Here is a 13,816-nt window from a genome sequence, read left to right as displayed (position 1 = left end):
TCTTTGTAAACTTTCAAATTTTTCTCTAGGTCCACCCAGTGTTTCTTAACATCCTTTATCTCTTTAGCCAACTTGTCTAGAAGATTTGTTTGAATCTTTGACTATTTCCAAATTCTGTGCCTCTGACTAAAATTTTTCATTGACTGGACCATATTTTCCTGCATTTTAATATGCCTTGTGATTTTTTGCTGTCTGGCCATTTGATTATAATGATGGGCTTATTGTCAAGAGAGAATTTTATTATTCTCTCTCTTGTCTAGGAGTTTGTTGTTGCCTGGGCTTGTATTAAGGCTCCTGTTTGACAACTGGATCATCAGTATTTCCAAACCAAAACAGGGCCAGGTTCCCAAGTGGGGGACGTAGAGCCTCAGAATTTGTCAGGAAAGATTCTAAAAAGCACCCTTTTCCTGCTTTTTCCAAGCCTGCCTAGCAGCTGTTCAACTATCTATTCCCCTCAGCCCTACTAAGGCATTTTGCTATAGCTTTTTGCTGAATCCTATTCTAAAGTATCTGAAACAGTGGTACTGAAAGAGTCAAGAGAGGCTAAAACTGCAGAGATCCCATGTTCTCATTTTGCCAGTCAATATCTGGTTCACTGTTGGGATGGTTTCCCCCTCTGTAGTTGGGGCAGAGGACTCTCACAGCTGCCTTCAGTTCAAAGCCATCTCCAGGCAAATATCGGATCACCCACCACCGCTTCCTCAAGAGTGGGCAATGAGCGCCAGACGCGATGGATGAAATTATGCAGGTTCCCTGACCACAACTTCTTAGGCTGTTTCCTCTACATTTCTCTGAATGTTGAACTGAACTCCCCTCGTCCCCAGATCCCTTAACAGTTGATTTGGACGGATTCTACCTGGCCACTTGCTGCTCCTGGGAGAGAAGTAACTCCTGACATTCGCTTCCTACTCCTCTATTATGGAATTTTCTCCAGGGGACGTTTTCATATTCAGCACTCCTCAGCAGCTTATGTTCTGCCATGGGTTACTGTGGGCTTGAGTCTGGATATCTTTTGGATTCTAATCTAATGTTGTGTCTTTACAGTCTGTGTGCCCAGTGGTTGGTAAGAAGATCTGGGCTGCTGCCTCTGAGCACATCCCAAGCTTCATGAGGCAGGATGATGGGATGGAAGAGGACCATCCTGTCTAGGATGGAAGTTTGCTTCCTGATATTTTTCAGTTGCCGTGATTCAGCTTTTGTGGGGTCCTTCTCCAGGATCTATCTTCTTCCAGGTTTCTAAGCAAGTGAGATTTGTCCTTTTACTCATTGAATCTCTGAGCAGGTTTTTTTTTTTTCAGGAAATGACCTCCATCACCATGTTGATGATGTCACCTCTGGATTGTCTTTTCATCAGCATATGATGTCATTTTTCTCTTCTAAATTTTTTAACTTAAAGTTTATTTTGCCTGACATTAAATTTGTGCCAAAGGTCACTTTTGATTAGCGAATGTCCTTTCAACTAATTTTTATCTTCGGATCTAAAGTTAGTCTTCTTTCGACACCATATAGTTGGATACTTTTTTAAAATCCATTCTACCGAACTCTACCTTTTAATTGGAAGGTTTAATAATTTTATTTAAAGTGATTACTGAAAAGGAATGACATTTCTGCTATCTTGGCTTATTTGCATGAAACTTAAAGGTCAGCCATAGTTCAGGTCTTTTCTGAACGTACATTCAACCTGAGGCATGCAGCATTCTGATTTCTCAATATGATCAAATGATTTAGAAAATCACCCCTATCCTTGTGTATCTCTCACCAGCATTATCCTTCTTTTGCTTTCCATTTGTTTACTGGTTGACTTGCCTGTAACCCTGTGCCCTAAGCGGCTGTAATTTAGAAATTTGCCTTAAAATAGTTTCAACGAATCCAGTCATGGAGGCGTCTTCGGTCCTGAAAAAGTTCCAAAGTGAAAAGCCTCCTGAGCTGTTCCCTCTTGGAGTCACACCGTGCTATAATTGTTAGGTTGGGGGAACTCGCCTCTTAAACCTTTCAATAATCACCTGTCTTTCTGTTGTGGGTTGCTGGTGCCACAGTGTCAATGAGGACCTTGTTTTCAAAGAATTGTGGCTCTGACTCCAAAACAAAACAGGGAAAGGTGCAAAATCCAACTACAAGCTGAGTGCTGATGGTAATATTAATTCTGATTAAGGTAGACGTGGTGCTCTGGGATTACAGGGGCACCAGTGACAGAAACTTTACATAAGCATGATTACAACAATAAGTACTTAGTGATTTTTAAATCTCAGCATGTAAAGGTTGTATAGAGTCATAAGACACATACTCTGATAAAGTGAACTTAAGCACATATAGAGCAGTGCATGCTGCCAGTGTTAATACATACAGATTAGTATGTGTAAGGAGTCACAGGATAAGAAGACATATGCCAACAGTTGCAGTTAGGCCCAATATGTGCACATATGATCATAGGCAGATGGTACAATCAGCTCACATGAAATGTATTACGGAGGCACAGGATCAGAGCCACATCCAATAGAATTACCAGTAATTCAGCATTGGCACTCTAAGCCAAGTAGGCCATGGCAATATATGGTCCTTCTATGCCACTGTTTGCCTTCCACTGTGTACCTGTAGTCCCATTATAATTCTTTGATTCAGTATCAAAAATCCTCCTCAGGCTAGTTTTCCTTACATTTATTAGTATGGTATGGAGACCCAGTTCTCAAAATTGCTTATATTGTGGGACTGTACTGTCAAATATGGTACTCAAATGTTTTTTTTCCTATTTGAGGAGCTTTTTTCCCCCTTCTGCCACCCATACATCATTTTTATTTATGACAGAAGGAGGATAGAGTGGCTTCTGGGTAGCTGTAGGCAGTGGATGGCTCTAAAATGATATTTAAGATTAGAATAAGAAAAGGGCAATTATCCGTGGCAGCAGTTACGAAGCTGCCTAAAACCTGTTTCTGGCTGAGTGGTGCCAGAGAGTGTATGGTGAAGTCTCTCATCCAGAATCAAGTCATTTATCCGGAGGACCAGCTTTGACATCAGATGGGCAGCGGAATCAATCACTTCGTAACCCCACATTTCCCTCAATCAGACTGCTAGAAGCTGTTGGCTGTTCTGGACATGTGTTCCTGGTACTTATTCTGGACGAAGCTTCGATTCTCCGAAATGAGGCACTAGGCAATAACCTGCACTCAATGGTCGCCCACTCTTCGGTGACGAAAGATTCGGAGCATCGCGAGGATCTCCTTCCGGTCACGGCCGGTCGCATTTCCGGCACAAATAGCTGCGCGTGCGCTGTCTTAACTACAGACACGCCAAGAAGCTGCCCTCAAGTTTGGCTACCTGTAGGTGGAGGTGCTGGAAGTCACCTCGAAGGGACTTCTTTTCAAGGTCCATGATCCAGGAAAGGGATCATATGGCGAGTGAGGAGAGGTCAGGGTTCCCAGACAACCACTTGAAGCCGGCAGGTGGCCTTCTGGTAGGAGAGTCTGTGGGGCCTCGGGGGGAGCAGTCCCCAGAGAGCAGCAGCGCAGGGGCAGAGGCGCAGGCCGCAGCCGTGCGGGAGGTGACGGAAGGGCCCAGCGAGGAGACTGCGATCCTTTGGGTGGGGATGGGGCCGGAGATTGAGAAGCTGGAAGTAAGAGTTGAGATAGAGATCCGGGGCGAGACTGGGCTGGTGAACGAGGACGGAATGGAGACCGTGGCGGTAGTAACGGAAGAGGACGTGAAGGAACCTCAGGAGAGGCAGAAGGAGAAGGAGCAGGTGCAGTCAGACCTTGGTCCTTCGAGGACCCGGCCCTTCCTGGAGGCCCTTGAGGCTCTTCAGTTAGAAATGGAGCCGGTGAATGCCCGAGCACGCAGGGCCTTCTCTAGACTAAGGCGTAACATGTGGCAGAGGCGCAAGTCCCACCTGGAAAGCAGAAGTGCCATCATTCAGGGTTTTCCAGGTTTCTGGGTCAAAGCTGTATCCTTACTGTTGCTCATGCAAGAAGGCCTCCAGTGGGTGTAATTAGGGATGTAATGGTTGGAAAGGAAGCTCCCAACTGGGTAGGGAACACTTCCAGCTGGGGAGGGTATAGTTCTGCAAAAACAGCCAAAAATTTTGGAAAGGGGTCTGGGCTGAACACACTGACCAACCAGAGTCAGAAAACGTGGCTGAATTTGGGGAAATTTCCACTGGAAAGTAAATGCTGAGGTCCACATGCAGAATTAAGAACAGCACAAAGAACCCTTCCCACAGAGTAGGTATTTGTAGCACCTGTTCCCTGAAAAATATCCCACCTGATATGGAAGTCAAAAGACCATTCTAGTCACTCATGGGCTGTGCAGCGTCTGTCACAACCTCACTGAAAAGACACCATATCCTCAACACAGAAGGGTTTCCTTTGCAACAGCTATTGTCCTTGCTTGGCACCATTTTCACAGCAAGTACTGCCTTCCATACATATACCCCGTTTCTTTTCACTATGTGGTGCTAGTAGAACTCCAAACATAGTCACACAGGCAGAGGGGAAACACACAAACCCTGCCAGGATATAGTCTCACATGAATATCTCTATACCCTCAAATTGAGAGCACAGAGAAGAGGTAAAGGGTACATAAAATACACCAAGACCAGGAACTGTTTAGACTGTCCGTATGTTTAGTTTTTAGAGGAACAGAAAACTAAAAGAACCACAGACTATAAGGCAGCCTCCGATGAAGGGTACGGGTTGAGAGAAATAGGTGTACAATGTCAGGAGATATGGGAGATATGTAGTCCGTATTTGGTAGCTTGCCAGATGTGCTTTGCCTGCTTCTAACCCTTCCATTCATAGATTTCTAGGCTCCTTAACCCAGTGCAGATTCTGAACCATCCCCAGATGTCAGCTGTGATCACTGAGCAAGATGAAGACATGCTTAACTACATGACCAATTTGGAGGTAAGGCAGGGAATATCAATGCAATACAACTTGATGTTGGGGAGGGCAAGGGGGAATTACTCATCCATGGAAACAGGCAAGGGCAAGAACCCTAGAGAGAAATTGTATAATTCTACTCCACATCATCCTGACAGGTGGAAGAGATCAACCAACCCAAAAACTTTTGCAAGATCACATTTTTCTTTAGGAGCAACCCATACTTCCAAAATGAAGTAATCATTAAGGAGTATGACGTTGACATTACTGGTAAGTGGTGGCTCTCTAGATGGATCACGGCAGGTGGTAGGGGTGGGCCTTAAGCCAGCAGGATCCAACCCTTGGGTCCCATCTTCCTCTTTCTTCAGGATTTAGGGCTTCTCATTCAACTCCAATTCGCTGGTTCCAGAATTTTGAATGTCAGGCCTACAGTCGCAGGCACCAGAACACCAGCCCTAACTTCTTCAACTGGTTCTCTGACCACAACTTCACAGGATCTAATAGATTTGCTGAGGTGGGGCCACTCAGGGCACATCAGAAATGGCCTTTGTTGCATTCTGCTCCCCAGCTGATGGGGGAATGCAATCCTAACCCTGGCCTGACTCAACCTATTTCTTCTATCAGATCATCAGTGAGGACCTTTGGCTCAATCCCATGCAATACTACCCGAGGGAAGAAGAGACCAGGAGTGGGAATGGAGATAACAGGTCAGGAGCACAGGCAGTGGGAGCTGAAATGCAGTTGTCAGCTGCCTGCGACTCTTAGTTCTCTAGTGGAGCAACTGAAGTCAAGAGTAAGACTGCATGCAATCCCAGGTCATTCAGGGAATCACTCTGAGTCAGGAACATTGGAGAATTATTTCAAACAAGTTACAGCCGGCCAAGGTTAAACTGATAAAGAGCATGACCAGCTCAACACAGACAGTTGCAAAACTGAATCATTATCTCCGTTTCCCTGAACCGTCGTTCTGTGGTTATCGGTCTTATCCTCAGACTCATACATTTAGGTTTCGCTCACCCTAAGGCTACTCCATGACCTTCTCCAAAAATTGCTACAAGTCTCTGTGGAAATGCTCACCACAGTGTCCTATTGCTTTTCTGTTATAAACAATCTTTTAATTGTCTTATCCACCTTTCTACAAGCACACACACCCAATAGCAATACAGAAAATACAGACAGGGAATGGTGTAGGGATTATATAGCATTTAACTCATGGTGGAGGAAGTTTAAGAAACCACAAATGGGGAAGGGATAGTCTCCAGTGCCGGAACTAGAAGAATTAACATAATATTTTAATATTGTTCAGAGAAAATACAAGTTTTTAATATGTATATTCATGTTTGTGTGTGTATGTTCGTGTTCCAGGGCTCCTTCAGCTTTTGATGTGGAAATGATAGAATATCATAGTTTACCAAAAATAACACAAGACCTAAAATGCTACTTCAAAAACGGGAAATGAATAGTCAAGATGGTTCTCATGTGCAGAAGAGAAATGAAGAAAAAGGACTGGGTTGTAAAAGATAAAAGTGAGACACTGATAAACCTGGAGTGATAATAGTGAAATAAATACAAAAATATATACAAATGCAAATCCATGTATGTGCTTGTTGGGAGTGTATGCAATAAATAAGCAACCCCTCATGTTTGGCTTTTTAATCTGATCTAGGAAATTCCTAGTCTGGCTAGGGGATATGGGGACAGAGGGCTGGGCCTATGAATGTAGAGAGAACATTATGCTTTGAGTTTCTAGGTGAAGATGCAGTTCTTTCTAGTAGTGTGGTAGCTGGGATTGGGAGAAGGCAGAGACTACAGTTGCAAAGAGTTACTTTTTTTTTTTATTAGAGACATTGTGGGGTTACAGAACAATCATGAATAGCATATAGGCTTCCCATATATCACCCTATTAATATTTTTCATTAGTGTGGAAAATTTCTTATAATTGATAGTAGCACCTTTTAATAATTGTACTTTTAACTCCATTTCATTGTTTGCAGTTTGCGGTGTAGTGTAGCTCTGTGGATTTCTTTTGAAATTTTTATTCTGTTACATATATGCAATCTACCGTTTCCCCTTTTAATCTCATTAATATATGTGTGTGTGTATATACATATGTGTGTGTGTATACACACATATATGTATAAAAATTGCAGTGCAATTAATTACATTCACAATATTGTGCTATCACCTCTACCCATTACCAAAACGTTTCCATCGTTCAAAACCTGAATTTTTAAAAATTTTAACTTCCCATTCACTTATTTCTAAGAAAGAACTGAAAGAAAGTCTATAGGAAGGACATGGTAAGACATAGGCTGGTAAATCCTAAATTCCGTACACAGTTTGCTTAGATTACACTTTACTCAGTACCCTTTTTTTGATGCTCTTATACATAACATAGCACAAGATGGAGGATATCTTAAATTTCAGCTCACTGCCAAACAAAGCAGTGATTCTGCAAAGATTTTTGACTGTGGAACCCTTCCCAGTGACTACCAAGCTGACCTATCAGGACCGTTCTAACAATTTACTGTTTGGAGACCGGAGGTATAATGTGTTCACGAGCACCTTGGGAAAAGGGAAACATGTGGAAGGTCCAGACTTTCCTAGGTTTCTAAATTAGGTGTCTAGGGAAAGTCAGAACTGCATTTTCCCTCATAACTATATAAACCACAGGTGATCACTTTCCTCTCTTTGGACCTCATTTCTGGTGCAAAATGGATTCAGTCAGAGGTATGGGGTCAAAGTGTATAGGCGCTTTATATGCAAGTACTAGAATATCTTACCTACCCACATGCTGTCCTTCCGTCATGAACCGAATGTATTCATATTGTTATTACCTTCATAACAATAGGCTTGAATACATCTCCTACTCATGAAACACTTTTGTGAGGAAGTTTTTCTGGGTCGAGCCTAGTTAATGGGATGACTGAAAGAGAATGACCCACATTTGAAATCCTCAGTCAGGAATTGGCAAACACCTGGAGTGCACCTTCTTGAGCATGTAATTGCTTCTGAGGGAAGCCCTAATCTCTAGACAGGGTAAAGGACTGACCCTGCCATAGCTGGGTTTCCTGTTTCCTGCTCATTCCGAATAAAGTGCTCCACATGAGAGTCATTGACCTTCTTATATTGACAATGCTGGCCCTATATAAACTCCCCTCACCTCCCATCTTAGAGAACCACTGGGTTCTCTATCAAGGAGAAGGATTTAAATAGATGAATCATCCCCATCACTTCCAAATCTGCTTTGTGGATTTGCAACTCTGTGTGGCACCTCTGCTCCTTCATGAGGAAAGGCAGCTGAGGCTTTAGAGAGGAAGTAGTCATACTAGACAGCTGTTAGTACCGTGACCCCACGGTAGCACTGAAATCAGTCTTCCTAGCTCCATGAGATAAACTTCAAGGAACTCTTGCAGGTTCCTTGTGACTGTTCCTAGGACTTCTAGACACTGGCAAAGGAAGCTATATTCCAGTAGCTTTTCAGTGGAAGGCAGTCATGGCCATAGCCATCCGAGATCAGAGATGGTCTACAGGATATTTTTTCCTCTAGACAGGTGTTTTGGTACAATTTTGCCAAGGGTTTAAAGTATGGAGAAGAGGTACAGACTGGATACTTTAACTGCTTAACGACTCCTGCCAAGTCTTCCTTCGATGCCATGGCTAGTCTTATGTGTGGCTTGCCCTGATATGAAATGAGCAAAATACTATCCAAGATCCACATAGTGAATCTTTACTGTGCTCTTTGTTTCCTTGAGTGCCGCTGGTTGTGGCAATAGTTCCTTCAGAAGGATTAGACCTTAGTGGAATTCGGTCTCCTATGCAGCACTTTCATATTGGGCCTAAAATTCTTTTCTTAGCCAGACTGAGTGTCCAGTTCTGATATCTGTGAAATCTGGGCTCCCATAGTCCTCTCAAATCAGAGAAAGTCATCTTTCCGAGGATTGTACCTCAACTTTCTTAAACCTTAACTAGATTTCCCCCTATGACAAGATCTCTTTTGAAAATGCATAGAATGAAAGTGTTTTGCTTTGGTTTCTCTGTTACAAAGTATGAGTTTTTATTTCTTTCCCTGACTCCACCTGTGACTTTATTTCTGTCATGTCTTTCATTCCTGCCTGTCTAAATTTACACATCAATATTTCCATAATTGTTTTTGTTTTTGTGTGTATTGTTGAGCTATCTCTGCTTCTCCATTTCTGTCTTATGACAGTTTCTGTGTCTTTCTTTAGTAGACCACTTCTCCTTTAACTAAGTTTTTTCTGTTTTTTCTTTTTTTCCCCATAGAGTTTCTTAGTCAAGTCTTTGGAAGCCACCAGAAAGACTTTACTTTGGGCATGGCTATATAGTAATGTGTTTCCTGGTAATTGTTGAGTACCTGATTTCTACCCAACATACTTAGAACGTAAAGAGAGAGGTTGTCCCTCAGAAGAGTGAATAATTGCTATGACTTATAGAGCAGGAAGACAGTATTGAAAGGTGTATTTAACAGTCACATATCTCAGAGGGCCAATTTTTTGGTGTACTTAAAGGTAGGTCCTTAAGTGCTTTGTACTGTGTAAAGCAGAAAGGAAGGAGATTCACTGTAGTAGCTCCCTGAACAACTACTGTTTTGCTTTTTCCTTTAACAATCATTCCTTTAACAGTCAATGAATATCTGCAGTTTCTTCGTTATTTTTTAGCAAATACTTGTGATGACAGTTCACATTTGGCAGTGTTAGAATACGAAAAGATAAACATTCAGAGAACTCTCTTCCTCAAAGGCTTCTGTGTTACTGTCAAAGGTAAAAATATCATGAAGACATCACCTAGAACATCATGCAGGAAGGAATGAAGATGTGGTCTTTTTTATGAAGAGAGATATTATTAAAGAGATACTGACCAAACAACATCCATGATAGTTTAGAGTTATTGCAGAGGAGCACACTAGAAGGAAAGAAATAAAAATGTATGTGTTTACTTCCCAGTGTTAATTTGTCAAGGACAAAGGAGAAAGGAGTGATGAGGCATGCATAACTTTGCTGCATATTGTTCCTAGTTTCAATACCATATTCTTTCAAAGAATTAGTGCAAAGACATAGAATATAGAACTTGCCATTTATCTATGTTTTGAGTGCTCCATTCAGTATCATCAATTATGTATGATAGTTTTGAAAGCACCACCACTCATTATCTAAACTCTCCCTTCCTTCCTTCCCCAGCCCATGGTGAGTTCGAATCTACTATGTCTATGAATTTGTTAATTTAGACTCTTCATATAAAGATAATCAACAATATTCATCTCTTTATGTCTCTGATGGTTCACTCAGTACAATGTTCCCAATTCATTAATGTTGAACTTACATAGAAACTTTATGCCTTTTTATGAACACTATTATATGCATATACCATATAAGGTATATGCATTCATTCATCCTTGATGGACATTAGTTTGATATTTGTTGGTAGCGAATTAGCCTATGAACCATGAATATTGCTGAAATACTATCTGAGTCTCTGTCTTCAAATATATAACCAACATTTGGTATATATTTATAAAAATATAGTTACCTTATTTTTAATTTTGGGAAACTGCCAAAGTGATTTCTATAGTGGCTATACCATTTTATACCCCACCAGCAACACATAAGTGTTTCAATTTTGCCACATCCAAACTGTACTTATTTCTCATTTTTTCAGATGATAGCCATCCAAATGGTTGCTAGGAGGTATCCATTTGAAGTTTTTGTTTACATTTATCTAAGGACTAGCAATGCTAAACATATTTTCATGTGCTTATTGGTATTTGTACATCTTTTTGAGAAACAGCCATTTAAGTTTTTTCCCTTTTTAAAATTATGATGCCTCTCTAATTTTTAGTTATTGGGGTACTTTATATATTCTGCACATTAAACCTTTACAGACGCATGAATCACCACTATTTTCTTCCCTTCTATAGGTAGTCTCTTCATGTTCTTGATAATCTTCGCTGCACAGATTTTGAAGGTTTTATTAAGTCGTTTATTTTTTCTTTTGTATCCTATGACTGCGGTGTCATATTTAAGAATTCATGACCCATTCCAAGGTCATGTCTTATCTATGTTCTCCAAGGGTATTATGGTTTTAGCTCTTTTATATATGTCGCTAATCCATTTAATTTTTGTATATGGTATCATGTAGAGGTCCAACTTAATATCTCTGGGATGTGGATGTGATATCCTATATTCTCAGTACCTTAGCTGAAAAGCTATTCTTTCTCAAAGGTCCCAGACAGATCAGTTAGCCATAGATACCTGAATTTATTTTTCTCAATTCTGTTCTGTTGGTCTTCATGTAAATGCTTATGCCAAGATTACACTGTTCTAATAATAGCAGCTTTGAGGAAAGTTTTGGAAACAAGGAAATATGAGTCCCCCTATTTTGTTCTTGCTTTATCAAGAGTTATTTGGTATTTGTGGCCTCTAAAATTCCATATAAATTAAAGAACTAACTTTTCCATTTCATAAAAAACAAGGCTTCTCCCGGGTTCTATTCCCAGATCTTGCCCATGCAAAAAAAAACAAAAACAAAAATAAAAATACACAAGGCTCCCAGGTAGTTGTTGTTATTTTTTCTATGCTATATGGTGGGGGTCACATTTCATTCTTTTTCCATGTGAGTATCCCATTATTGCAGCACCATTTGTTGATTTTTTTTCTCTTTTCTGGAGGGTGAGGGCGGGACAGGCAGTGCATAGCTGGGAGGCTTCTGGGTTTTAATACGCAATTTTGACTCCTTAGCTCACTTTAGATGGTATTGCTATCATAATCATGGTAAGTCTTCCAATCCATGAACACAGGATGTCTTTTCATTCATTTAAATCTTCTAATTGTTTCAGCAGTGTTTTGTAGTTTCCAAAATACTAGTCATTCACACCCTAATGAAGTTTAAGCTGTGATATTTTAATCTTTCAGGTGCTATAAAAAATGGAATTGTTGTCCTGATATTCTTTTCATATTCTTCATTGCTGCTGTATGTAATGAAGATTTGGGGAGTTGATCTCTTACTCTACAACTTTGATGAAGTGTTTCATCAAAGTGATTTTCTGGTGGATTCTTCCAACCCTTCTGCTGACTACCCCAAGGACTGACCCAAGGTATGTGTCTCTTTCATTTAACCTGGAACTCACTTAGGTTGGAGCATCAAGCATTTCTGTAAAAACACGGTAAGGGAATAATCATACAAAGGACTTGGTTATAAGTTTGTGGTTGAGCTGCAAAAAAAAGCACCTAAGAAAGAGCTGTGAAGTATATTCTTCAGAAGTTAGGATATTAAGAAACATCATGTACATAGAGGAATTTAGAAAGCATATGTTAAGCATGGTAAGGTGCACATTAAGGAAGGACCTGTGAAGACCTTATGCTTTTAACATAGGTTGATTTCTGAAGTCAGCACAGATCTATGTGCTGATGAGAACACCAGTCAGAGAACTAATTTTCAAAGAATGGAAGAGCAGTTTAAACTCCTGGCATTTTAGGAAATCTCTAACCTAAACAATCTGAAAACAAGCCAAAAGAACCAATTTCAGTGGTGATGTATGACAAAGAATTCCATCTTTGTAAGATAGTTTGGAAAATGGCTAAAAAAAAATAAATTATGGTAGTCCTTGAAATAAACCAAAAGGCAAGCTCTGAGAATGGGGAGAATTTGATTTCCAATTTAATACATTATTGTATTGAAAAGTAAGATTTAAACATGTCATAAGAATTACAAAGAAAAAGGGAAGAATAGCCCAGTCATAGAGAAACAATGAGGTTAGAGAAAATGAGGTTAAAGAAGCCCAGATGTCATCAACTATTCTAAATAAGCTTAGTGAAATAAAGGAAAACAGTAAATAAACAAATGGAAGAATTAAAAAAGAGGTAGAAATTTTAAAAATAAACCAAACCGTATTATTGTTCAGGAAAATGGTAGAGTATTCACCCCTAGTGATTGACCTTGCAAAGAAAAGTACAAAAGATAGGCAGAATCTCAGAAGCAATTCTTCCTAAAATTACATGGAAAACTTTGGATGGGATTTACTTGTCCTAGCCCCTGGGTCTTCTTTGGCTTACTGCAGCAATATATTTTGGTAGTTTAGTGGTCTGGGGGCTCATGGGCATTCAAGTGCAGCCACCATTAACATATTTGGTATCTTTGTAATAATGTTTTGGTAATTGTCTTGAAATGCTTTTGACAGATGTTAAAGATTCCATTATCTTAATACAACTCTGTTGTTATATATCTGCTTTTTTTTTTTTTGCTTTTAAATAAAAGAGGATTTATTTTGTTAGTTCTTCAGAGGAAAGGCAGCCAACTTTCCACTGAGGTTCTTTCTTATGTGGGAAGGCACAGGATGGTCTCTTCTGGCCTTCTCTCCAGGCCTCTGGGTTCCAACAACTTTCCCTGGGGTGATCCCTTTCTGCATCTCCAAAGGCCTGGGCTGAGTTGCAAGTGCTGAGATGAGGTATGCTGAGCTGCTTGGGCTGTGCTACGTTGCACTCTCATTTAAGCACCAACCAATTAAATCAAACATCATTCATTGCAGCAGGCACACCTCCTAGCTGACTGCCGATGTAATCAGCAACAGATGAGGTTCACGTACCACTGGCTCATGTCCACAGCAACAGAACTAGGTGCGTTCACCTGGCCAAGTTGACAACTGAATCTAACTACCGCAGGCTCATAAAGTGCCAGTTTTTGAGGGGCGTCAGGGAGCTCACAAACATCTGTCCCCCCAAACCTGTGTTTACGTAAGCAAGTTCCCAGGCAAAGCTAGCTCTGCATCGGGTACCAGCCAGCAAGCTGCCGAGACCCCAGCTGCATTGCTCTGTACCCTTGCTATTCTCTCGGCACATCTCTAGTGAACACCCTTCATGTCCCTGGAACGTTCTGGCAACCCCTGCAAGCCAAGCACCTGCCCTCCTGGAGTTCACGTTCTGTGGTCATCTAGT

The 13,816-nt window shown here is 40.8% G+C and overlaps 1 protein-coding gene and 1 long non-coding RNA gene across 2 annotated transcripts in view; both read left to right on the top strand.

Annotated features, from left to right (window-relative positions):
- Nucleotides 1-2,772: 2,772 nt before the first annotated feature.
- On the top strand, nt 2,773-6,526 carry LOC143672523 (testis-specific Y-encoded protein 3-like). The gene is made up of 6 exons (XM_077147128.1): nt 2,773-3,934; nt 4,815-4,892; nt 5,027-5,138; nt 5,237-5,382; nt 5,493-5,575; nt 6,234-6,526. The coding sequence occupies exons 1-6, from the start codon at nt 3,365-3,367 to the stop codon at nt 6,325-6,327; spliced, it is 1,083 nt and encodes a 360-aa protein (XP_077003243.1). The 5' UTR covers nt 2,773-3,364; the 3' UTR covers nt 6,328-6,526.
- Nucleotides 6,527-11,774: 5,248 nt separating this feature from the next.
- The window catches only part of LOC143672634 (uncharacterized), a 56,431-nt gene continuing 54,389 nt past the window's right edge, over nt 11,775-13,816 (top strand). The window contains exon 1 of the long non-coding RNA XR_013169924.1: nt 11,775-11,979. This is a non-coding gene — a long non-coding RNA (uncharacterized LOC143672634). The remainder of the gene's footprint in view (nt 11,980-13,816) is intronic.

This window comes from Tamandua tetradactyla, chromosome Y, assembly GCF_023851605.1.
Source record: "Tamandua tetradactyla isolate mTamTet1 chromosome Y, mTamTet1.pri, whole genome shotgun sequence".
Lineage (NCBI taxonomy): Eukaryota > Metazoa > Chordata > Mammalia > Pilosa > Myrmecophagidae > Tamandua > Tamandua tetradactyla.
The sequence above is the reverse complement of the archived record's forward strand: the minus strand, read 5'-3'. Positions and strand labels throughout refer to the sequence as shown.